At 46.6% G+C, this 25,339-nt stretch overlaps 1 protein-coding gene across 2 annotated transcripts in view; it reads left to right on the top strand.

Moving 5' to 3' along the window:
- Nucleotides 1-25,339, top strand: part of PLXNA4 (plexin A4) — a 477,218-nt gene that overhangs the window by 49,986 nt on the left and 401,893 nt on the right. For both annotated transcript variants that reach the window (XM_063323702.1, XM_063323701.1), the window contains exon 3: nucleotides 452-634. In XM_063323702.1, the coding sequence (XP_063179772.1) occupies nucleotides 452-634 (183 nt within the window). The remainder of the gene's footprint in view (nucleotides 1-451; nucleotides 635-25,339) is intronic.

The raw sequence follows: 25,339 nt of genomic DNA, 5'->3' as shown, positions 1-25,339 counted from the left end.
AGGCCAGGGTCTATTTTATTTGCCAGTGCAGACTTAGCTCAGTGGTTCTTATTTTGGATCCCACGGGAATGGATGTGCATACTTTTTTTTTGACAGAGCTAGATATGTTTAAGACATTTTCAGCAGACTTTGTCTTTGATTGCTAGGTCTTGACTGGTAAAACTGACTGGTAAAGCAGTAGGAAAAAGGCTTAACGTAATGTATCCTGCTGGGCTGTCATTCAAAAGAAGCAAGTTTCCAGTTCTCCTTCTGTCTGTAACTCATCACGCAACTTTGGGCAAATTTTTTTCCACCCCTGTATTTCTCCAGTCCTGCCTTTGTCATCGATTTGTCAGCCTGCACAAATCATAGGCATGTTACGCAATGGTGTCCCTGCTTGTATGGATACTTCCCAAATGGCGAAAGAAGTAGTGGCTTCATCTTTTTACACTCTCTTTCTTTTTCTTTATAGCTGTTAACAATTGATGACAATTTCTGTGGCCTGGATATGAATGCCCCCTTGGGAGTATCATCCATGGTGCGAGGGCTTCCCATTTTCACCGAGGATGGAGACAGGATGACATCTGTGATTGCCTACGTCTACAAGAACCACTCCCTGGCTTTTGTGGGGACCAAGAGTGGGAAACTCAAGAAGGTAAGACCTGACGTGGTTCTCTAACTCAGATTTTCATGTTCTGATGGAGATTTGCAGTGTTGCAGTCGTGTGAGCGCAGTCCTTATCCTAAGGTGCATCGCCTATTTTGAGGATAGAAAATGTTTTGGTTGGCAAAAAACTGCGTTTCACCCTTGAGGGATAGAGCTGATGTGAGAAAGGATAAAATCCTTCTTCCAAATTGTTGTTCATCAGCAAATGCATGTTTCTGAAGTCAAACCACAGACCCAGCCACAGACAGACTTGGTGCAGTTTACATCCAACAGAATATTTTTGTGTTCAGACCATCTCTAATTAAGCAGTTGATCACAGGGTATCTGTGCCTGCTGGAGAAGAACTGACTGCAGCTGAAGTTTGTTAAGAAAGAGGATTCGTGCTCTGGAGGTCTTTCTTCAGAGCAATGTGACTGGACTGTGATTTCACCACGAGCCCAGCATGGGATTAATGGTTGCTCTGTTTAGGTCAGGCTGGGTGCTTGTACTGAAGGAAGAGCGTTTTCATCAAAAGAAAGCTGTGTCTTGAGCGATAATGAGCATTATGTTTAGGGTTGACGCCACATAAACCCAAATACAATAAAAAGTGTATTTATGTTCCTCGCTGTGAATTCTCGCTAAAAATGTGCCTGTTGCATGGCCGTAGCTCTGCAGTTTGCCATGTAAGGCAACAGCAGAGAGGCTGGAGAGGTGGAAGCTGGGAATTCTCTACCTGTGGTTTTCTCAAGGCAAGAAGAGGTATTAGAAGGGACCTTCTCACGCTAATGATGGGCAGTGCATCCATTCCAACTGCTCTGTGCCAGTCTGGCAATGTCTGTCTGAATGCTCAGCCCAGGGGTGTTGCAAAATATTATATGTGAGAGGAGATTGTGGTTTTGTCGTAATAATGGAGATGGGTGAGAAGCTGGGAAAGGGGGTTGGGCAGAGCCTTGGGGGTTGGGTTGGGTGTTGATTCCTCTTGGAGTTCCTTCTGCAAATAAAAACTTCCAAGCTGGGGAGAGGAAGGTGCTATGAAAAGGTGACCCACTATGGCTTGTGTATAGGATGAACAGAGCAGGCAGGGGGAACGGAGTCATTTGTTCACGGATGCTTAAGGAAGGTCTGAAATCTGTGGTTTTGTTCCCCTACCTGTTTCTGCACTTAGAAAGAAAACCAGGGTTGTAAATTCAGATGGCATTGAACCCATGGTGAGGCGGGTCTGCAAGGGGAACGGGATCCTGCCCACTGGCAAATATCTCTGGCTTTGCTCAACAGAGGAAACGCTTCTGATGCTTTTGAAAAAGAGAATTTTTTTTAATTTTTTTTTTTTAAACAGTCTATTCAGGCATGTGGAAAAGGAGCCAAGTTGTGTTTTAAACAGTTGTAATAAAAATAATCTCCTCCCCTGACTAATTAGGTTTTGCTTCCCTGTCATCTGTGATATCATAATAAACTGTTTAGTTCTCCAGTCAGTCTCTTGGGGGGTGGGGGAATGGGGTAGGTGAGATCTGAATGGTAAATATCCAAAAAGACCTAAACAGTTAAGAATGACTGCTGCTTCCCTGAACTCGCAAGCTTTTGGTTTGTCTTTTGGCTTCAGGAGAAGCAAACTCAGACACAGCTCTGTCTCTGCCATTGCAGAATCCAAGATGTAATTCCTTTTAGTAGGGGAAAATAGGAGAGAAAGCTTTTAGTGCTTTACAGATTGTGGTAGAGAGCGGGGACAGCCTTATAGGGTAAAGAATGAGAGGAGGGGAACTGAACTGGCTGATGTAATTTGAGAAAGCTTCATTATATTCACTTTTTCCTAATGTGCTGAATATTCTGCCTGCGGTAGTTACTGCATTTGGTCCATGTGTTGGAGCAGAGCTGGAGTCTCGGGTTGAGATCTTCTTCGGCTGAATAAAGTCTCCACCAAAGAGGCAGAAAGCAAAGCAAAACGGGGCTCCCCTGCAAACCTGTGGTTGTTTTGGACCAGCTGATCCAGGCTCCTGGAAACCTTCAGTTCCTGCAGGTTCAGCCCCATCCTTGCTGTGATTTCTGCAATCACTGGTTTCCTCCACGCACTGCTCCCCTCCAGGGCTCCTGAGGGTTTCTGAACTCAGGACACCAGCCTGTTTTCCCCTCTAAGTGCCACACAAGGCCAATTTGGCACTCAGAATTTTTCACTTGGCATTCCTTGGTCCCTGCCAAGACTTCATGGGCCTTTTGAAGCTCCATTTTCCATCTTCTCTCATCAATCAGGTGCTTTGGAAAAGGAATCAGAGGAAATACTTCATTGGCATTGCAACTCCAGCATAATCCATTACGTTAGCATGAAGTTTGATTTATGTTTGTTGGGGATTTTTTTTTTTTTTAATATGCCTATGGGTAAATTGGAATAAGCTTTGTAGAATTAGATGAAACTCTAGGGTACCGGTGGACAAAGCCCAGGAGATGTCTTTTTTTCCTGCTTGCTGAGTCCTGCCACGCATGATACGTCCTGCTCTTTCTCCTGGTGCAGTGCAGCCATTCGGTCAAGCTACAGTGAAGTATTTTGGCTAGCATGGCGAGAGGAGTTACTAAATTCAAGATAGCAGGATCTACTCCGTTGTTGGAAGACTCACTGCAAGTAATTACAAGATGGTTTTGGAGAAGCTTTCCTTATTTTTCCCGCAGTTTCAGTCTTTTTCTCTCCGTGTGTTTTTTTTATATGAAAGATGCCGACTGTATGTGAGATTTTGATGTATGTAATCCGTGAATACTCTGCAAAATACCCACAGTCATAAAGCAATATCTGTTAGTTGATATACAAATGTCACATGTCAAAGGAATTTATCCAGTGGCACACACAACTGAAGTAAAATATTGTGCTTTACAGGAACATATCATTAAAATGAAAACTAGCAGCATATCAGGAATCTGCCCGTGTAACCAAGACAACAAAGAGAAAGAAAAGGAAAAAACCAAGATAGAGATAGGGTAGGAAAAAAGTGAGTGAAACAGAAAGACAAGGTTGGCCCCGGCTATTTCACTGCCCCAGGCAAAATACATTGTGCAACCCTCGCTCATTCAGTTGGTCTCCACATGTAGCTATGTGGAAGGCACTGAATAATTTGCTGTAGAAATATGCCTTGTCCACAGCACAGCCTGGCCCTGCAGAATGAAGATATAAACGGGATAAAAATGCAAAGCTATGGAAAAGAAAAATTCCCCCTGTCCATATCTCACGTATAGAAACCGGCGCTCTTGGATTAAAAGCCTGATGGGGGCTGGTGGTGTCTTGGGGATGGAGAAGGGAGGCCCAGGGTTGAGTGGGTTGGGAGACAGCTGGGTTCAGTTCGTTGCTCTACCAGAAACTTGTGGTGTGCCTCCATAGCTCATTTTCTCTCCTGCAAAGGGTAGGAAATATTTTGCTTGCTCAAAGAAGCGTTGAAGAAAACTAATGCACGAAAGGTTGTGAGGTGTGTGATCATACCAAACAGCTAAACTAGACAAATCAGATGGGATGGAAAACCAGCTCCCGACCGCTTGTGGGCATTAAAGATCCTGTGGTACTTTTTAATGAGAAATATTTCATCTTGTAGCGCTTTGGTCAGCTGCTGGTGTCTGTAATTACCTCCTGTTCTGGCTGGCCCGTGGTGTTCCCTGTGCTTCCGTACCATGTTGCCGCAGTTTATAATGTACTCCAGGGTGCCTTCGGCGGGCTTCGTTGGCAGAGTGAGTTCCTACATAGGGGGGGAAGTGCTTCGAACAAAACCCGTGGCTGAAAGTCAGTCGGCACCCCTGTGAATTTGTAGTGATTTTTTTTCAGGAGACACGAAAGCCTTACTTGAGTTTAACGAAGGGCTGTTTTGTCTCTCTGCGAATGGCAGCGCAGCCAACCATTGGGAACAGCAGTTATTCCTGGGTATGTGCTTCCTACAAACCACTTCGCTGTAAAACAGCCAGGTGCCGAAATCCACTGCCTTTCTTTTCCTTTGCACGCTCTCTCATTACACGCTTAGCTCTTCACTCTGGTGGCAGGAAAAAGCTAGAGATGTACCCATGGAGATGCTTTGCACGGTTTTGTATGCTTGTTTTGGATTTTTTTTTTTTTTCCGGCGTGTCTGGCCAAATTACGTGCCACTAATACCTGTCACCACTAAGGGAGCGTAGCGGTATTCAGTATTCCTTGTATTCCTTCCCTAGGCGTTTAATTTATGGGTCATTGCTTTTGTGCAGATAGTTTCCAGTCAAAGAAATACAACTTACCTGCAATTATTCTGTGTGTAGATGCAGGTGTAAAGGGCAATTTAAGTTTACAAATGTCAACCTGGGAACAGCCCTCAGAATTGCACTTCTAACAAAACAAAGCGCTCTGTCCATTTTCAAATGCTTATTTGAAAATGGAGTAGTAGTAATTTACATTTATTTGAAACTTCCCCATAAGAAATATTTTATCTTTTTTTTTTATTCCATCAAAATATTTCACTCAAAGCCTTTTCTATGCTAAATTCCTTGCAGAGAAAGAAATATGGCTTAAAAACCAATTCTTTCACTCTGTGGCCTGTATTTCATCTTTCATAAAATCCCACCAGTTTGAGGTCTTTGAAGGGCTTTTTAGATTTGGACTGCCATTCGGGGTGAAGGTTTTCATTCAGATCAGACAGCTCTGAAATCTGGCCAGCACTTCCCACCAGGAATCACCTCTATTTAGTAGAGAATTCTCAATATCAACCGGTTTCATGAACCACCCTCTGGATTACCCTGAACCCTCGAGACCCGGCTTTCTTTGGATTCAGAGACAAAACACCATGGAGAGATTTTTAGATCTGAGAGCTTGGATTTGCAATTCTCGTTTTGGCCCATCTCACAGTTGCGTTGGGGAAGGCTGGCTTTCTCGGATAGATAATTGGATTGGAAAATAGGCACAAATCTGAGCTCCTGCTGGTTTCTGGCCATATAGCTGTGGCTATCCCATCCCATCAGCCAGCCGACAGCTCTCCTGGTTGGATGCTACAGTGCTGTTTACAGCCTTGAAGAGGGAGTGGGAACCGCTAACAACTATTGAAGGAGTCGGTATGTGGCTTGGAGAAGATGCACCTTGGTCTACGGTAATGTCAGGACTTCTTCAGTAAGGTAAATCTGAGGGATGCCCAAACCTGCAGCTGATTGCTATGAAGGGTCTTCTTGCTACCCCCTTCACATGTGGGTTGAGATCCCTTCCCAGAGCAGGGTTCATCCCATTTAGCAGGAGAGAGCAGCTGAATTCTGGTGAGACTGGCAGCGTTTCAGGTCCTTCCACACAGCTGGATCGCTCTCAAGTGCCATGAGTGGACAACAGAAGAATGAAATGGAGTTTTCCATGCAAAACATTTTGAGCAAGGTAAAAGGGTGCAAGAGATGGGCAGAGACCCACAGGCAACAGAGCTCTAGGTGGGTTGGTGACACCGTGACGTACCCACATGGAAAGGGGTATCTTCCTTTTCTTGTCTGATACCTCACCGCCCATCCAAGGAGCTGGAGCTAATGAGAGAGCCCTGGGTTTGCCATGCACAGGTTTGCAGTCTCGTGATAACTGCAGGCAAAGACAGAGATCCTTACTGTTCCTCCAGGCGAGGGGGGTTCTGCATACGCACAAGACGAGAAATCCTGCTCGGTTTTGATGTTCCCTGGAGGATATTCTGCTGCTGACAGCTCTGGGCGAATGTCGGCAGGGAAACTCGGCTTCCTTCTCCATCCCTCTGCTGCTTTGAAAGAGTCAGGGATTTTTTTTTTTAATTTTATTTTTTTCCCCCAACTGTTTGGCAAGTGGACTTGACTGCTCTGAAAACACGCTGTAGAGGCTCTGGCTCCTGCTGGGAAGCTGGTTTCTGCGAGAGGGGCTTGTTCGCTCTGGCCTCTCCTCACAGCTTCCTAAATCAGCAGGAGTCCGAGTGTTTCACTCACTTGTGATGGAGTGATCCCGCTTCCCGTCTGAATTTGACGTCTGTGAAGGCTGCAGTTGTCTGTGTCCTTCATTGATACACAGTCCCTCTTTGAGAGGTTGCTGCCGGCTTAGACACCTGGAGAGTACTTCAGTTTTCTGGCCGTAGCATTCGGAAAGCTGTAATTTTGGTAGTTGTAGTGTACTTGGCTCTTGATGCTTGTGTGGAGTGTACCAGCCGGCAGCCCTGAAAGGGGGGGTGATGGGAATCTATGTGGACATTGGGCAGTGACACCCATTTGTACTGGGTCATGCAAAAGTTGTTGGCTGGTGATACTGGAGTCCAACATGACCTAGAAGTGTTGAGTGATTGGATACTATCTCCATGGGTGAAATCAAAGATGCAGGACTTGTGCATGCCAGTGATAGGCTGCTGTGCTGTCTCTCTTCCCCTGCTGCTTTGAAGCCTTGCAGATGGGTGGGTATCTTTCTGTTACGCTTCACCTTTCTCCAGCTAGAGGTCGAATGAGGTGGGAAGCAGGTTGCCCTGTGCACCTGTTCATCCCAGAGCTGCAATCACTGAATCACAGAATCACAAGGGTTGGAAGGGACCTTCAGAGATCATCTAATCCAACCTCCAGTCAGTTGGGAGGAACTGGCTGAACAGCAGGTCTGCCATCGAGATGGACTTAAGAGAAGATGGTGCAATGGGGTTGACAGGAACTCATTTAAAAAGGAGAAGTGTGAAGTCCTGCACGTAGAAAGGAGTGACCTCTTGCAACGATTCAGGCTGAGGACTGCCTGGCTGGGGAGCAGGTCTCCTGAAAAGGACCTGGGGATCCTGGTAGACAGCAAGTTACACATGAGCCACCATTGTGTCTGCGCAGTAGAAGAGGCCAACGACCCTCCAACCCAAACCATTCTATGATTCTACGACATCCTCAGCTATACAGACGGGGGCACTGCTGGTAGATTCAGGGGAAGGTGGTCATCTTGAACTCAATTGCTAGACCGTATCGAGGTACTGTGGTCACTTTTAAGCCCCTCAGTACAAAAAAGGTGTTGATCAACCAGAGAAAAATCAGGAGAGGGTGAAGAGAGCCAGGAGCTGGGGAACCTGCCCTGATAGGAGAGGATGAGAGAAATGAGCTTATTCAGGCTGGGGAGGAGAAAACTTGGAGAAACCTAACAGCAGCATTCCCATGCCTACAAGAAGGTTATTGAGAAGATGGAGACAGGCACTTCACATTAGTGAGTGGTGGGAGGACGTGAGACAGCAGACATAAGTTGACATGAGAGCACTTCCAACTGGATGTAAGGAAGAGCTTTTTCCCATGAGGACAGGCAAGCATTGAAGCAAGATGTTCATGGAGGTTGTGCAGTTGCCATCCTTGGAGATTTTCAAGGCCTGAATGGACAAAACAACCTGGTTTGATCTCAAAGCTGACCCTGCTTTGAACAGGAGACTGGACTCCTGAGGTCCCTTCCGGCCTGGGTTGCCCTGTGATCCATCCTCTGCTGCAAAACCCCAGGCCCTAAACCACATCAGAGGCCCTCTATCCAGAACTGGTGCAGCCAACACTTGTTTTAAATACCTACTAATTGCTCTGTCACTGCAGGAGTGCAGTTAGCTTGTTGCAGTATCTAACTGCAGTAGGAAAACTCCCTTTTTTTTTTTTTCTTTTTTTTTCTGCTAGGAAGGTTGCTGTTCCCAGCAAGAGTTAGAGCCTGCTTTTTGGCAGTGAGCGATTAATTTTCCGTGTCTCTCCCTCAAGTACCCCTCTCTGCTTTCTGACTACTCAGCAGTCTCCGTGCTGGTGCACAGGGTTTGGCTGAGCTGTGCTTTTGCTGGGCGCCTTGCATACATGCGTGGAGCGCTGCTCTTTCTTTTTGTGGAGGTTCTGCTTTAACAGTGCCTCAGAGCCTTGTCAGAGATGGGATCTTGCAACCGTGCAACGAGATTTGCAAATGACCATCTAATCCCTCCAGATGCAATCTGTACTTCAACGTCCAGAGGCGCTTGCTGGCTGCTGCCGTGCATTCTGCATGGGTGGTGCTGTGCCATGCGTTTTTATTTCCAATTCCAGGAGAAATAGCGGGCTCCAGTGGACCCATTGCAGCAGGGAAGGCAGCAGGTTGTAACATCATCTCTTCAAACTCTTCCTTTAAGAAGCCGCAGCTTGAATTTGACAGGTTTCCAGTCGCAAAGCGGCTGAGCCGGATTTCCCTCCGGTGGGCTGAGGATGCGTGCTGTGCAGGCAGGGGGATGTTAGTGACAAAAGCAGACACAAAGGGACAGATAACAATGTCCTGCTGCAGGTTACCTTGCTGAAACCCATGGGTCCTGCATCCTGCCAGGGGACAGTTTGCAGTGATGCTGGTTGTCACTTGCCTTGTTGTGGTGGGGGATTTTCTGTGTGGTGTCAGCAGCTCGGATCTGGATTCAGGCTGCAGTACCTGGCGTGGCTGTGCTGCTGATGGAAACCATGCAGGGCTTGGATACAAGGAAAAGCAGATGCATCCTTGTACCCCCCCTCCCGTTCTATATAATTCTGTTGGTTTTTGTCCCTCTGTTCTCTGAGAAGTGCTCTGGATGGGACATTAGGTGGTCAGCTTTAGTCTTCACCTGCTACTTCTGCTCTCCAGGGTGACAAAGAGAGGCTATTTAACTCCTCACACACTCCATCTAATGCCCGGATGGATGCCCAGCCAAAATGACTCTTGTCATTCCTTCCTCCTCTGTATCCCCTTCCCTTTTGACTGGGATAATGACTTTTCAGGGAGCCCTTGAAGTGCCTCTTGCATCTGCCTTTGATTTGAATGCCTCTTGCCTGCTGACCCTTCTTACGGGAAGTCGGCTTAAGTGCGGTTCTCCTAATTAGTTTTGCTTTAATTTAATCTTTTGAAATAATTTTATCAAAAAGAGGAAACCTTCTACCCACTCTCTCATTTTTATCTTCTTGTTTTCATGCATGGTCTCTGGGTTTATTTCTCTATTTCCCTTGTCTCCAGATAGGACATTATTTGCATATTTGATTAAGCTCCATATGTTATCAGGGAGCCTGTTGAAAGAACAGCAAGTCCCTGATAAGGCGCTGTGCATCCGTCTCTTCCTTTCACCATCCTCCGCTCTATCCCCCTCACCATCCTGAAGCCGTATCTCAGAGATATCCCCAAAATCACCTCTGCAGCCTCTCACCTCCGCCTTCTCCCGTTGGCCAGATCTCTGCTTCGGCTGCAGATGGGCATTGATGTAGACATCACAATTTGACAGCTCCTGTCTCTAGGAAGGAAGAAGAAAGGGTGCAGAGGTTGGGAACTGAGTGTGGGTGAAGATGTCAACCATGATGATGAGGTCCAGATTCAGTTCCCTGCTCTCTCTGAAGTCCAGGATACCATCGTGCCTACGGGGTATGTGTTGCGTGAAACCTGCTTGTTCCCACTGTTCACTCATTACATTGTCCAAGGCTTTGTTGAGAGTCTCAGCTGGACTCTTTGCTGCACGTAGTTGCTGCAGTCTGGACTGACACCTTTAACTCATCTCCCACATGCTAGAAACGACTGCTGTGCAGAGACAGCAGAGTAGGGGAAAAGTGGCTGGATACAGAATAGCCATGAACGAAGATCTGTATTTTTTCCCCTGAAATTGGAAATGCATTTTAAAATGTGCGTATCTATGTGCGCGTGTGCATGCGAACAATATTGCTTAAGAGTTTAAACTCGTGCCTTCCAGCCTGTGTTCTCTGACTACTGCTCTGTGAAAACAACTTGCCTTAAATAGTTTTCCCAGCCCACCTCTGGGAACCCTGTAATTTAAAAGAAGTTGTGGATGCCCCTGAGGAAACTTAGGGAAATGCTCAGTTTAACTGTAATTCTTCCTCCTGCTGCTGATGCTTAAACTGGGTGAAGCTCTGCTCGGTTTGTGACCCATAGCTGGGCATTTCTTGGGGGGGGATCAGAGGCCCAATTCCTGGTGTGGTAAAGGCCGGGTGGGTTTGTAACAGCAAACAAAAGTAGTGTAATTAGCCATGTTACTGGAGTTGGAGGAGGGACCACCGCTTGCATAAGGGGGCCATGGTTATTCAAAAAAAGCCTTTCCCTCAACTGACATCCGAAGCGTAGCAACATGTGGTTTGATTTATGAGCCAGCTCTTAATTAAAAGGCAACAAGGAATGCACCTCCCTTCATTAGGGTAAGCAACTTTTGGCTTGAACTAACGTGAAGAGCCTCTCTCCACCTCTCCCTTGCACCCACCCAGACTCTCTGGTGTACGGCAGCCCCTCGGCGTTAGCGTGGTGGTTGTGAATCCCCGTTGGGGGGCTTTAACGTCATCTGCATATCCACCACTTATGAATGTTGCTGCGGGTGTGTGTGAAGCCAAGAGAAGGGAAGCAGAAATAAAATCTCCCCCTGTTCTTCTCCAACTTGATCTCTTCCCCTCGCGCTTCTTTCATTTTGCTTTAACGACTTTGGCTTGCTATGCTTCATCATCTCGCTCTCATTTCGTCTTGGTGGCAGCCTGGCTTGAGAGCAATCAAGCTTTGATGGATTGCTGGTTGTTAGACTCATGTGTGTGAAGCTTTGGGGGGAAGCATGAGAGATTTGTGAGGGTTTTTGTAGACCCCGACCCATATGGTGTCTGCGGGAGTGAAGACGTGTGTTGCTATGCAGGATTCAAGGATCTGTTCCTGTTTGATCTGACACTTGACTTGTTGGGTTTGTTTTTCTCCAAAACCCTGTCAGTAGCCTTTCACCTCTTCGAAAGGAAACCATACGGAAGAGCTGCAGGTCCTTGGCCCTTTCTGAAATTAGAAAAGCTATCATTGCTGGGTGAGGAGCAGAAATACAGACTGAAGGCTAGGCCAAGATGGTTAATCAAAGCTGTGGCTCCAGGAAAGTCCCCCTAGGATTCTGTGCCCAGGGTGGCCAGAAAGCATCTTGCTAGCTGTGATAGCAGCAGCTAACCCTATAGATTTGAATGCAACATGATAGGGTCCCATCTAGGTTAATGTCAATAATGTTTTTTTTCATGAACTTGACTCTGTCATTACTTGGCTTTCTTCGTACTGGCCAGCATTCTACCAGCTATGACCCCAAGGATGATCATTCATCTCCTAAACTTAAAAGGAGTTGAGTTGTGTGGTGTTTCAACGCAAGACCCCAAAAGGAAATAGATGCGCTAGTTAGGTTGGCATCCATACTTGACTAGAGACAGCAGGACTGTGTTCTCGGAGATAACCCTTCCATGGGCCACGTCCCATAGAAGATCACTCCTGGTAAGAGTTGTTCTTTTGTATCAGCAACATCATCACATCAAGTATGCGCCAATGCCTCCAAGCTGGGATCCCCCTTGGTGCAGTGAGCCTGGAAGTGTGTGTTGGAAACAAGTCGAGCACTCGCAGGCTCCAGTGGGAGATGGGTTGGGACCCTGGAGGTGCCAAGAGAAGCAAAGTCTAGAGAGGAAAGTTGGGAGCCAGTTGTCTGTGGGTTTCAGCTCTGGTTACACTCTGTCATGCTGAACATGTTCTGCTGATGATTCACGGGGCTGGGTCCCTTTGGATAACAAAACACGAACTCCTAAGGGACTTTGGTGGGTTTTGGAAGCTTTACTGATGGTTGTTTTTCTAGCTGGAGTGCTACGTTGGCAAAGGACCCCAGCACACTGTTGTATCTATGGCATCCTGGAAATGCAAACCACTGTTTCAACTGCCAGCCGTGCTGGTATCCCACCCTGCTGGGATGCTCATGGCTGTGGTCTGGAGTCATCTTTCCATTTGACTTCTTGTAACTCTTTTTTTTTTTTTATTTTTTTTTTTTTTTTTTAACTGAGGCTGGCAATAAATTCCAGCGATGTCAGGGAAAAGGTTATCACCGAGACTGGCAGAGACCTCGTCATATTAATTTTTCAGAACCGTTCTGATGAAATCTAATTAAACATAGCGACCGGCACTGTGCAAATCTCCCCGTGTTTGCCTCACTTGTCATATGGTTGATTAAGGCTGGGTTATCGGGGGGAGTTTATGACTTGTGATATCTGCTGGGGTGGATGTGGTTTCGCACACTACAGGCGCTTTGATCTTTTCCCCACTGCTTACAAGTTTCTGTGGGTTTCTTTTGGATTTCATACACAATCGATTTATCTCCTTGGGGTCTAAGGGAACATATTGATGATAGAGCTAACCTGAGCGGTAAGGCCATGCCGTGCATGCTAATGCATATCTCCTGCCCTTCAGACAGCATCTCTGTGTTGGTAAGTGCTAGGACCTTGGCATCCTGTTAGGTTTGAGTATTTGTCCATCTCTTACAATGAGAGTGACTCATTTTGTTGTTTTCCTACAGAATGGAGAAAAAAATTATAAAAAGAATATGTAAAAAAAAAAAAAAAAAAAAAACAAAAAAAAAAAACAAACCAAAAAACCCACAACCCCGACCTGTGCCAAAACAAAACCAAGTGCTTCTCTCTCCTCTTTTTCAACAAAACAAACAAACCTCCAAAGCTCTGAAAGTTTTATGGTCTATGAAACAACCACTTGTGGTTATTCGACCTCCCAGTCTCCCCTTTTCTCCTTTTTTTTTTTTTTTTTGTTTAATTAGCTCTTTTCTTACAGGTTTCTCTACCGTGAGATAGAAAAGTAAAAATCTTTTGATGCTTTCAAGCCCCTTTCTCCCCCTTGTGATGATGTAAATGAATTCCCCAAATCCCACCTAAATTCTGAATTGTTAGCTAATTTGTTATTCATGGAGAAAAAGAAAATGTTTCCAAAGTTATATCTCTCTGTTTTCCTTGCACGTCTGTCTTAGCATGCAATATATGGAGAGATGCAAGATCTTATGAGACTACTGCATTTAGGCTCTTTGTTAAACTTCTTCTGCCGGGTTAGCATTTTCGTCTGCATGGATGCTGGAGAATTGAACTCACCTGGGAGCCCCGGTAGTGAAATAAATTACCATAATATAGTGGGGAAAGAAAAGATTTCAGGATGGTGATAGCACAGGGCTACCCTGGCGTATTACTCCTGTTCATTTAGAGATGTTAATATGGCTTTGGGCAGCATGACTTGGATATTTTGAGGGAACAGGGCTGGTTGGGCAGGGGTAGTGCAGGCAGATGTAATGCCTAAATGCCGAGAGTCCCAAACGCACCCTGACACTAATTGTTAGTAACTATAACAGCAAATTAAAGCTGAGCTTTGATTGTTAATTCATGATTTTTAAGCCAGTCTCTCGTTTTTAGGGGAAACTGACTTTTTTAGGTGCAAAGCAGTGATGGAGGGCAAGAGATTAAAAGAGCTGTTGCAATTAGTATTCCAGTGCTCTGCGGTTAAAAAAATTGTTGGCATAATGTGTGTACGTGCAGATGCAGGACTGTTCACTAAGGTGTTGTATGCGCTACTGGGCTAAAAAGGATTTGTCTTGAGAGGAACCTTCTGGGGGGGACCTGAGCTCTACCCGTCCTGCAAAGCTCTGAGCAGCCCAAGGTTATGATGTGGCAACGGTCAACAGGACCTGAATAACCACAAACTCATTACGCTGTCGTCTGACAGTGCATAAGATACCAGCATGGATATTATGGTGGTGGTTTTTTTTCTTCTCCTGGGTTTTCATCTTGATCATGCTCTGCAGCCCCTGCCTGTCTCCCGCTCTGCGATGTAGCCCAGGCTACTGCCGTGCTGCTTTCTTGCCTGTTAAGGAAATCTCAGGCGCTTTCCTCTTAAAGCTCGCGCTGACATTGTCATGGAAGTGCTGCCCTTCTCCTCACTGCAGAAGGCAAGCCCTGCTAGGAAAGATGATATCACTGGCACTAAATATACACCAGCCATCAGGCCCCTTGTCCGTGCCAGGGATGCTCTGGCAGACTCTGACGTGACTTATTTTCTATGTTTTGTCAATTCTGTCGGTGGCAGGTGATTTCATTAACCGCTCTTTAATTGCTTGCAGAGAGCCTAGCTATTATTTGTTTGTTTTCACTCTCCCGATGGAAACACGTGCTGGCAGCTTCCTTGCAATTCCTTCCTCCAAGGTGCACAGACCAGCCTTGTCACCCAGTTTCCAAACTTACTTCTGTATTTTTTTTATTTTTTTTTATTTTTTTAATTTTTTTTTTTTTTTGCTAGAGCTGCAAAGGTTGGAATTGGAGTCAAATTCGCAGAAAGTTCATTTTCAGGATTTCCGTCTAGTGTGCTGTGGTGGGATCCGAGGGCTCTCAGTTATGTTTCCTGTGTGCCAAGAGCACTCTGGGTGATCTTGGGCTCAGCTGTTCCACCTCCCTATTTCTTCTGCTGTAAAAGAAGGAGAGGTGAATGGGAAAAGGGCGTTTGGGAAAGGACTGAGTTCCTCCTTGAACACTGTCTGGACTGGGGATGGGGTCTTGGCAAGATTTACCCCATGTGTGTTCTCTGGGATAGTCAGTGTATGTTGCTTCTGGATCTTCCTCACATCTGCTGCATCATGTGGACAGTGTTTGGCCACTATTTCTTCTGCTGTCTTGCCATCTGGTTCCCTTTGTCCAACAGCAACCTTGCCCGACTGTCCTTTGACCTTGCCCTACAGGGTATTTCAGGTTTCCCTCTTCCATCTCCTTCATTCCTTACCCATAAGTAGCTTCCTTCAGACCTCCACGGTTTTGTTACTGCTGGCTGGTCCTTTGGCCTTGTTCATCTTGGATGTCCATTGATGGTTTGATCTGAACATCAGACTGAAACATAAGAAATCTGAGTTAAGTTTTCTGCTCTGCTCCTGACTTTTATGGATCCACCTTTAGGAGAGTGGGAATTAATCGCATTAAATGTAGATATCTCTATCCAGAGGAGGTATTGTCAACTCCCTTTCCAGTCCAGCAAGAGAAATCTTAGGGAAATTTTAGGAGACAACTCATCCTGCAGGAGACTGAAATTGCCTATTTTAGGTCAGATGAATTGTGTCCTAAAAATGTCTCTTTCTCTCCATTAGCAATAAAGGGGACTGAGGGCAACTCGTTCAGATGTAAACACCCTTTACATCTCTGTTGCCTGTCTCTAAGTGACAGTAATGGTGCTTCCCTGCTCTGTCTGGTGAACAATTAGTGGTTGTGAGGTGCTCCAACATTATGACAATAGAAAAGCTCAGTGCAGGGTTATCTTGTGCGTGATTTTCCTGCTGGAATTTGATTAACATGCTCAGCTGGGAGCGTTTCTTTTGGTCTTTGGTACTGTCGTGTATTTTCTTCATTCTAATGCAGGTGACTTAATCCAACCTCTTCTATGAAGCTCAGATGCTCTTTCCTGGCCATGCAGAGGACCATACACCTCAAGGTTGCAAAGAATATACAGAAGATGGCTTGAGAGTGGGGACATTGGGCTGCAACATAGAATCATAGAATAGTTTGGGTTGGAAAGGACCTTTAAAGGCCATCTAGTCCAACCCCCTGCCATGAGCAGGGACATCTTCAACTCGATCAGGTTGCCCAGAGCGCCATCCAACCTGGCCTTGAATATTTCCAGGGATGGGGCAACATGGACCATTGTCTCGCCCCCTCATTGTAAAAAAACTTCTTCCTTATATCTAGTCTGAATCTTCCCTCTTTTAGTTTAAAACAATTACCCCTTGTCCTATTGCAACAGGCCCTGCTAAAAAGTTTGTCCCCGTGTTTCCTGGAGCCCCTTTAAATACTGGAAGGGTCTATAAGGTCTCCCTGGAGCCTTCTATTCTCCAGGCTGAACAACCTCAACTCCCTCTGCCTGTCCTCAGATGTAAACACCCTTTAGGAGAGATGCTCCAGCATTCTGATCATCTTCATGGCCTCCTCTGGCCCTACTCCAACAGGTCCATGTCCTTCCTATGTTGGGGGCCCCAGAGGTGGGCACACTACTCCAGGTGGGGTCTCACCAGAGCAGAGTAGAGGGGCAGAATCCCCTCCTTCGCCCTGCTGGCCACGCTTCATATAGTTTAGGAGACAAAAGGGTCTGCCAACAGACCCAGCACGTGTGCACCCCTAAGTGATTGATTCTTTGTGATGTTGTTACAAATGCTCCCTAAACTGCTAAAAGCTTAGGAAAAAAACTTTAGGTTCATTTAAAAGGGAAAAGGAGCCTGCAGGATTTATGGCACCTGCAGTGACCGGGGGCACTGCCAGCAAATTCAGAGTTACGAGTGGATGAACAGTCTGGTCTCTTGTTGGGATCGCATATCTGACAGTCGCAGTGATCCTGGGGCTGGCTCTGATGTTATCCCGGTGAATTCTGCTGCTGCACATAGACAGGGCATCACATCGCCACGCACCAGCACCGTGTGATGCTCTGGGTGATGGGGCACAACTCAACAGTGTATTTTGGAATGCCCAACATAACTTCTGTGTGATTTGGAGACTCAAGTTAGTAGGATGGGACATATTAAATAAGAGAGGAAGTATTTAGGCATGCAAAGATGCAATCATAGAATCATAGACTCTGTTGGGTTGGAAGGGACCTTTAAAGGTCATCTAGTCCAACCCCCCTGCAGTAAGCAGGGACATCTTCAACTAGATCAGGTTGCTCAGAGCCTCATCAAGCCTCATCAAGATACTTTCAAAAGTACTTAGGTGTATGATTCCAGTTGCAGGAGGTCCTTAAACCCAGGGACTTGCAATCAGAAACGCACAAGAAACTGGAGGAGGCAGACACTGAAAGGGGAAAATGTGGAAAGGAGCAAGTTCCTTAGAAGGATCTGAATGAAGTGGAGCAGGTGGTTGATGGGAAAGGCCAGATCAAATTGGGGGCGATACAGAGAACACGAGGGCACGAAGAGTGGTCAGAAAAAAAACCTCGGTATGACATAACGGCAGAGCAGGAACCCTTGATCTATTTCTGGCTCCGTTGCTGATTGCAGCATGACCTCAGGCAAAACGCTTTCCTTTCTACATGCCTCCTACGCTCTTCTCCGCATAGCCTGCGAGTCCTTCAGGGAATGGACTGTCACTTGCAATGAGCACGTCCTGCACCGAGCACAGTGGCACTTTGATTTCGTCTTGAGGCTTCCTGGGCAGCTGAAGCGTTAGTTCAAAGCTGGATGTTGTTGGGGTTCAGCTGCTTTCGGAGGCAGAATTTCCACTTGCAAGACTTCACTGCTGGCTCCTTCTACGCGACACGTGCTTGTGCGTTTGTGCAAGGGCTTTGGCTGAGCTCTTTCAACACGCGACTTTTCTTAGACCCTCGTGCGTCTCTGATTTCCCCGCTGTGCGGTACGCAGGAATGCTGTCCTTCGGCCTCCCCGCCCCCTCCCAACAGGTTGATCATAAATTAGGTTCTGATGTGGGGATTGAATTTCACTCCAGCTGCAGGAGCTGTGGCACATCTGTGGTCCTCCTGTGGTTAATGGCTTCACAAAAATGAAGCAATAAAGGTTATGATGGCTGTGTTTTAACCTCATGGCCCTCATTCTGTTCGACAGGAGTGTTTCTTGGGAACAGTTAAAAACCCACTACCTGCATTTTAAATATCTCCCAGTGATGTGCCATCTTTGAGCAGCTTTTATGAAGGGATTTTTATTTTTGAAATTTAACAAAGCGGAAGCATCTTTTTTTCTCTTTTTTTTTTTTTTGTTTTTTCTTTCAGAAAGATGAATTGCCTCTCTTTAAGATAAACAAACTCATCTCTGAATTATGCCACAATTTAACATTTACATACGACAGAGAAGTTGGTGCAAAACAAAAAGGGAAAGGGAAAAAAACCCCACACTTAACTTGAAATCTTCCAGTGGAAGCCTGTAATACTCTTGTAAGGGATGCAGTCATGCACAGGGTGGGCCAAGAAGGCCAATGGCATCCTGGGGTGCATCAAGAAGAGTGTGGCCAGCAGGTGGAGGGAGGTCATCCTCCCCCTCTACTCTGCCCTGGGGAGGCCGCATCTGGAGTGCTGTGTCCAGTTCTGGGCTCCCTGGTTCAAGAAGGACAGGGAACTGCTGGAGAGAGTGCAGCAGAGGGCCACCAAGATGATGAGGGGACTGGAGCACCTCTCTTATGAAGAAAGGCTGAGGGATTTGGGTCTCTTCAGTCTGCAAAAAAGACGACTGAGGGGGGACCTTATCAACACTTATAAATACTGAAAGGGCGGGTGTCAGGGGGATGGGACCAGGCTTTTTTCAGTGGTGCCCGGGGACAGAACAAGAGGTAACGGGCACAAACTTGGGCATAGGACATTCCATCTCAACATGAGAAGGAACTTCTTTGCTGTGAGGGTGGCAGAGCCCTGGCACAGGCTGCCCAGAGAGGTGGTGGAGTCTCCGTCTCTGGAGACATTCCAAACCCGCCTGGACGCGTTCCTGTGCCACCTGCTGTGGGTGACCCTGCTCTGGCAGGGGGTTGGACTAGATGATCTCCAGAGGTCCCTTCCAACCCTACCATTCTGTGATTCTGTGATGATTTGTCTGTAAGGAACAGTTCACAGCTCTGGTCACCAATGAGCCTTTCAAGGGAGAGTGCTTCCACTCTCTCACAAACCTACTGTCTGTTGTGAAAAGCCACGATCATGAAAACTGAGATGTGACTTTGGACACCAAGCTTTTACTGCGTCTGAAATGCTGGTGGTTTAGCAAGTATGAAGTGAGCATCCTTAGAAATTAAGCCCTTTTCAGGTGTCTTCTCTTAGTCCTCTCCTGATGAATACCAGTTCCTTAAAATATCATGGCTGTTTTTTAAAAGGAAGTGAAGTCTTGGTGCTCCAAACAAGACTACAGACAGCTCTGCTGGGTGTTGTGGATGCTACTTAATGCGCCACTCAGAGATTTTCCAGCCGTAGGATTTGGCTGCCCAGCAGATCAAATCAATAATGTATTTATCCTCCCAGCTCTGCTGACAGGTATGGAAGTGGTAATGTCCCCAAGTTGCAGAGAGAGCAAAACTATTCAGGCTACGTACTTGGATGCCTAAAGTGGATTTACCTGGAAAAGAGGTAGATATTTAATTTTAGGAAAGTGGCCTAGATCACCTCCTAGCCAGGATGTACTTGTGTATATAGGCAGCAGAGTTCAAAGCATCACTTATACCACTCCTTCGTGATACCTACCCATCTATTTTCTGTACAAATAACTCAAAATGCTGAAGGGGAGAGTCACGAAATGCCTGGTGCATGTTGGTGCAGACATGCACTGGGGGTATGTGACTCCATGTGAGACATCGCAGCAGAAAGTCTGAACGCGCACAAGCTACGTGAATTGTGGTGCAGGACAGGGGTGAACCTCAAGGTTCCTAGAATGACAGCAAGATTACTCCATTAATGAGTTATTCTGCTGCACTCGGGAAAGAAGGGCTTTTGTCTGACTGTTTTTCCACCCTGAATTTTGTTTTGCCCCTGGTACAGTTGTACGCAGATCCCGCCGTCTTCAAAAGCTGCTGATGGTGCTTGACATGACAAATTCTTGCAGAAGGGCAAGTAAGGCATCCTAGCCACCCCCTTGGAGAAGGTGAACAATCTCTCGTTTATTTATTTAACTTGCTTGCTATTAATTGCAAAGGATGACCCTTCTCTCAAGTGTTATGAAGCGTATTGACTTCCTCTCTACAGGTCTTCCAAGAGACTTGCTGCTTAAGCATGCTCGGCATAAATCCTGAGAGGGGCCCTGGGACAGTTTTTGAGGAACATGGGGTCTGGTGTTAGAGCTAATGAGCTTGTTATGAGACATATACTGGTATCTCTAGTGGCTCTGTCCTTTGCCACTGTGTCCAGCCTGTCTGCAATTAGGAACAAGGTCTGTGACATTGTGCTTTATACAAAATCTGCAACGAGACAAAAATGTCTGATTTTCACTGAACATAGCAGAAACTCATGATCCGCAGAGTGAGAACAAATTTTTCTTCTTTATGACTTGAATTCTTTAGAAGTCCCCAAGGACTTACTTTTGTAAATTGGAGGGTTTTTTCTTTTTTTTTTTCTTTTTCTTTCTTTCTTTTTTTTTTTTTTTTTAACAGAGCTGCTGCCCATTTTTCTATGGATTCAGAAATCAGAACGGTGTTAGCCCAGGTAGTTGAAGCTGTAACCCTGGACACAGTGCTTACAAGGGCGTGTTAGGTAATTGATATTGATATATTGACAGGGTAGAAGGCGAAAGAAGAGTATTTAGATGGCTCTGAGAGATGGGGACACACAGATCTGGTCCCATGTTGCTTACCTGTCCAAGATAAGTCCTGCACTGTATCTGTAGGAGGACAGTAGTGAAGCAGAGTGAAAATGCAAGATGCAAGGCCACCCCTACAAATGATTCCCTTTTCTTAGATGATCTCCAGAGGTCCCTTCCAACCCCTATCATTCTGTGGTTCTTTGCTCATGATCAGTTAAATCAGAGAATACAGGTATGGAACAGGACAAGAGGTAACGGTCACAAGCTTGAGCATAGGAAGTTCCACCTAAACATGAGGAGGAACTTCTTTGCTGTGAGGGTGGCAGAGCCCTGGCACAGGCTGCCCAGAGAGGTGGTGGAGTCTCCGTCTCTGGAGACGTTCAAAACCCACCTGGACGCGTTCCTGTGCAACCTGCTGTGGGTGACCCTGCTCTGGCAGGGGGTTGGACTAGATGATCTCTGGAGGTCCCTTCCAACCCCGGCCATTCCATGATTCTGTGAAGTGACCTCAAAAAATCTCCCGATCCCCTCTACCCTGAGGAAAAGCCACTGTGGCTAAACCATTCATCTGGGATGTTCAGGTTAACTTGGCCATCGTAGTGTCTCAAGGATGAGCCCTGGCACCTCTGCCTGACTTGGATCATTTCTAACCGTTGGGTTTGCAGATTTTGCCCTTATTTTATTCTATTGAATGTCACCAGCAGGCAAGCTCTACCCTACATTGGAGGACATGCCCTTCTAGGGGATTGTCCAGCCATTGTCAGACAATTAATCTGAATTACCCCATTCAGTTCGGTCCTATTCACTCCCTGTGATCCATTATTGTCACCTTTCTTCCCTGCCATTAATATCACCCAAGCTGCTCTTTCTTTTTACACTGGAAACTTTAAATGGATAGATACGTTAATTGGTATCATTACAACAAACGGTCCTTGTCACGCTGCAATTTGGGCGAACACTTCATGTTGCCATTTAAATAATGAGGTTTTTTTTCTATTTTTTTTTTTTTAATGCCACTGACAGCTACTTGTGTTTAATTCATTTTGATTTTGTTAGGAGGGGGAAGTTATCAGGATTGCATCATTAAAAATGCATGCTTGGGTTATTCATGCATGTTTCATATATCCCTGTGTATGATCCATCATAATTCAACATTAGCCAATGGGGATACCAAGTGGAAAGGGTCTGCTGAGCATACATATAATTCAATTACACCCATGACGTCACATTGATTGGATTCTTAATGACACCTCCAAGCCATGCTGTGAACAGGGCTGGGCAAAATGAAGGTTTCTGCTGAGGCTGCCTGCGCCTGGGAACACAAGGTTTGTGTTACCTCTCCAGATTTGCGGAAGTTTGGATCTGATAGGAACCGGGCAGCGGCTTCGGAGCTGCTCAGCAGCCGGAACTGAAGGCCAGATGGGAGCCAGCTCAGACAGCACAGCACGAACCTTGACTGCTATAGGAGTTGCGCTGCTTGGGCTGTAATAAAGAAATAAGATGTTCTCCCTGCTGTTCGCTGCTGTTATTAAAGTGCTTTTACCAGTAGAGCAGTTCCCATGGCAGAGGGACAAATGTGTCATGCTGCAATAAGTCCTCCTAATCTGGTGTAACTCTGCTCGCAGTGGGGCACAGGTTTGGTTAAAGCCCCCTTCTCATTGATGGGTGATTGTGGAGGTGTGTGGAGCTATTCCCTGCAGCTGAAAAGGGAGATAAGGAGATGCAACTGGTGTCACCTTTATCCTTTCCTCTTGTCATGAATCCTGTTTTGGAATAAATCAGTAATTCCACCTTCCTCCCCCCTCACCTTCACTATGGTCTTTCACCCCCTTTAGACATTAGGAAGAAGTTCTTTACAATGAGGGTGGTGAGACACTGGCCCAGGTTGCCCAGAGAGGTGGGGGAGGCCCCATCCCTGGAGACATTCAAGGCCAGGCTTGATGAGGCTCTGAGCAACCTGATCTAGTTGAAGATGTCCCTGTTTGCTGCAGGGGGGTTGGACTAGATGACCTTTGGAGGTCCCTTCCAACCCAACACATCCTATGATTAGTAAAATAAATTTCTCCTTTCCAGAGCCTCCCTGCAATATGCAGAATGAGAAAGTGCTGTTCCTGGGGTCCCATGGGGCACAGGGCAGAGGTTGGGTAATGTAGCAAGGTCTGTTATTTTGACAACAGGAGTGGGCTTGCTCCCAGCGGATGTTCCTGATGCTCTGAGCACCGTGGGTTGTGTCTCTGACAGCCATCTGTGCTGCTCCTCCCTCTCTGGACCTTCAAGGTCACGCGGCAAGAAGAAAAGGGTGGAGGGACCAAGCTAAGAGGTTGAAATTTGCTTGTTTGTTGGGTGAGAAGACCCATGTTGGTCTCCAGTGGAGCTGGAGAGGTTGGGATACAAGTTGGAGAGGGGAGCATGGACAGCCCCTTCCACCCAACATGTTGTCAGCAGCATCTGCTTGAGAGCCAGTTTCATCCCCTCAGGAACGATGAAGTCTTTGTTGGCTGCTTGAACCGTGCGTCTTTGCACAGCATCTTGCGTACTTAGATGCTGATCTCAATTTGGGTGTCCTGGCACCGCTGCTTCTTGGTATTAGTCAAGTGAAGCAAGGATCGCTGATGCAGAGTTTTCTTTGATGTTCCGTTTAAATAAAAAAAAAGGAAGACTCGGCATCCCTCGCTGCTTCTCACTTCAATATATTTAATAATAACTTGCTCTCCATGAGTCTGTCCCGTGCACCCATATGCCTCAGCACTTTTTAAGCTCTAGTGAATTACAACCCAACAGTGGATTCTCTCCATTTTATTGGTGCTGGATCCCAAGCCCAGAGAACTCAAAAACCCTTCTGTTTCAGATCAGGGCCAGGAGAAGAAATCACTTCTGCTTCTGACTCCTAGATCTCGGCTTCAAGCACATGAGCATTCAAACTACCGATCCTATTGATTTTCAATTACAGCTCAAATGGAAGTGGTTGTAGCTTTGTGTTAACCCTCAGGAGACTTTGCCCTGTCATCTCTAGCGAGGAGCAGGGGGGAGAAATCCTGTGCTGCCCGTGCTGACGTGGATCTGTGGCCGACCATGTGGCTGAAACTCGCTCCTGTGCAGAAATGGCTTTCACTGCGTCTTGTTAAAATAACAAATTCACTTTTTATGGGGATGGGCATTCTTGGATCCGCTGCTGGGGGCAATGCGCGGGTGTGTGGCTTGAAGAAATCATAGCTATAAATGCAGAGTTATTGTGGCGTGGCATAAAGTTGTTGTTGGCATGAGTATGGGGTATTTTTAAATTGTGAGGAGACTTATTTTAAACGGCAGCTGTGCTGAACCTTGCTGGCATGTTAGGGGCAGTCCCGGCAGAGCTGGGTTAGAAGGCAGAAGGCAGATGAGAAGTTTGAAGCTGCAAAATTCGCACCCTCCCTTCCCCGATTTTTAGGGTGGTCAGTGTTTCTGTCTATCGTGGGTAGGTGGCTGTGAGTTTGTGCTCTGCGTTTCGAGGGTGCTTTCCCCGTTGGATCTCTCAGCTCTTCACCAAAGCCAGGAAACAACCTGTCCGTTCTTCTGGCTGGAGGTGCAAAGGAGTTAAATAACTTGTAGAGCCAGGCTAGGATTGCAGCACGCTCCCTGCAAAATAAAAAAGATTCAAGGACTGTAATTCCCAGCAGCCTGGCCAAGAGCTAGAATGAGTTTCGTGAGATTTGGGTTTGTATTGGACTTGATCTGCCCTGAACCACCTCTCAGTCCATGTATCCATCCCCTCCTTCCAGACCAATGTATGTGTTTGTTCCATCGGCTTTACATGAGAACCACTGATTGTGTTATTTATAACAGCCTGCCCATCGCCTGCCTGCAGCCGGGCAGCTGGAGCCAGTGTTGGGTTACCATCACCTGCTCCCTTCCCGCTTCCCCTTTGCTGCATCGGAGGGTGCGGTGAGGCTGGATTACAGACTGGGGTGGGGTGGTGGACCTGAACCGATGCTGCCCCTGGCCGTGGGACACTGTCCTCGTCCTCACCTTCCCCTCAGGGCAGAGCCTGCAGGGAATGAAATGCAGCAAGACCCTGAAGTATATCCTGTGGGATGCTCTCTGTAAGGTCTAAAGGCAATGCTCTCCAAGGCAATTTCGTACCTCTACCCCTTTTGTGTCTGCCTTGCGCAAAAAACATTTATTGTTAATAATACTGGAGATATGCATCACGTCTGGGCAGGAGTCTGCCCACCTTCTTTGAGATGGGCACTGTGTTGCCATCTTGAACATCCAGCAGATCTTTTTGGGGTGCTGCATATAAGTGCTAAGCGTGCCTAAATGACAGAAGGAGAGGATCTCAGTTAAATGGAGAAGGGTCCTCATGGTGAAGGTAGCAGGCTGCTCTGAGCTGGCAATTTTATCTCACTTATTTTCCCTGGGGGGGGGTGGGCAGAGCAAGCAGTCCTACCTGCTTCTTTTCCATCCCTTATCAGCAGCATCTGGCATTATCACATTTGTTATATCTCCTTCTCACAGTGCTGACATGAGAGGACATCTCCCAGGGCTGTCGACAGGATAAAAAGTAGGAAATTAGCAAAGCCCCAACGTACAAGTCTCTGCGACTCTTTCTTTTCCAGCCTGAACACCAGCTCTGATGTGTCCTGGAGCAGTAAGAAGAGTGAAGGTGACCACACTCCTCCCAGTACTGAAAGGGGGCCTACAGGAAAGATGGGGAGAGACCCTTTATCAGGGAGTGGAGCAATAGGACAAGGGGTAACAGTTTTAAACTGAAAGAGGGGAGA

Source organism: Chroicocephalus ridibundus, chromosome 1 (genome assembly GCF_963924245.1).
Source record: "Chroicocephalus ridibundus chromosome 1, bChrRid1.1, whole genome shotgun sequence".
In the NCBI taxonomy this organism is placed as follows: Eukaryota; Metazoa; Chordata; class Aves; order Charadriiformes; family Laridae; genus Chroicocephalus; species Chroicocephalus ridibundus.
This window is presented reverse-complemented; position numbering and strand designations above follow the sequence as displayed.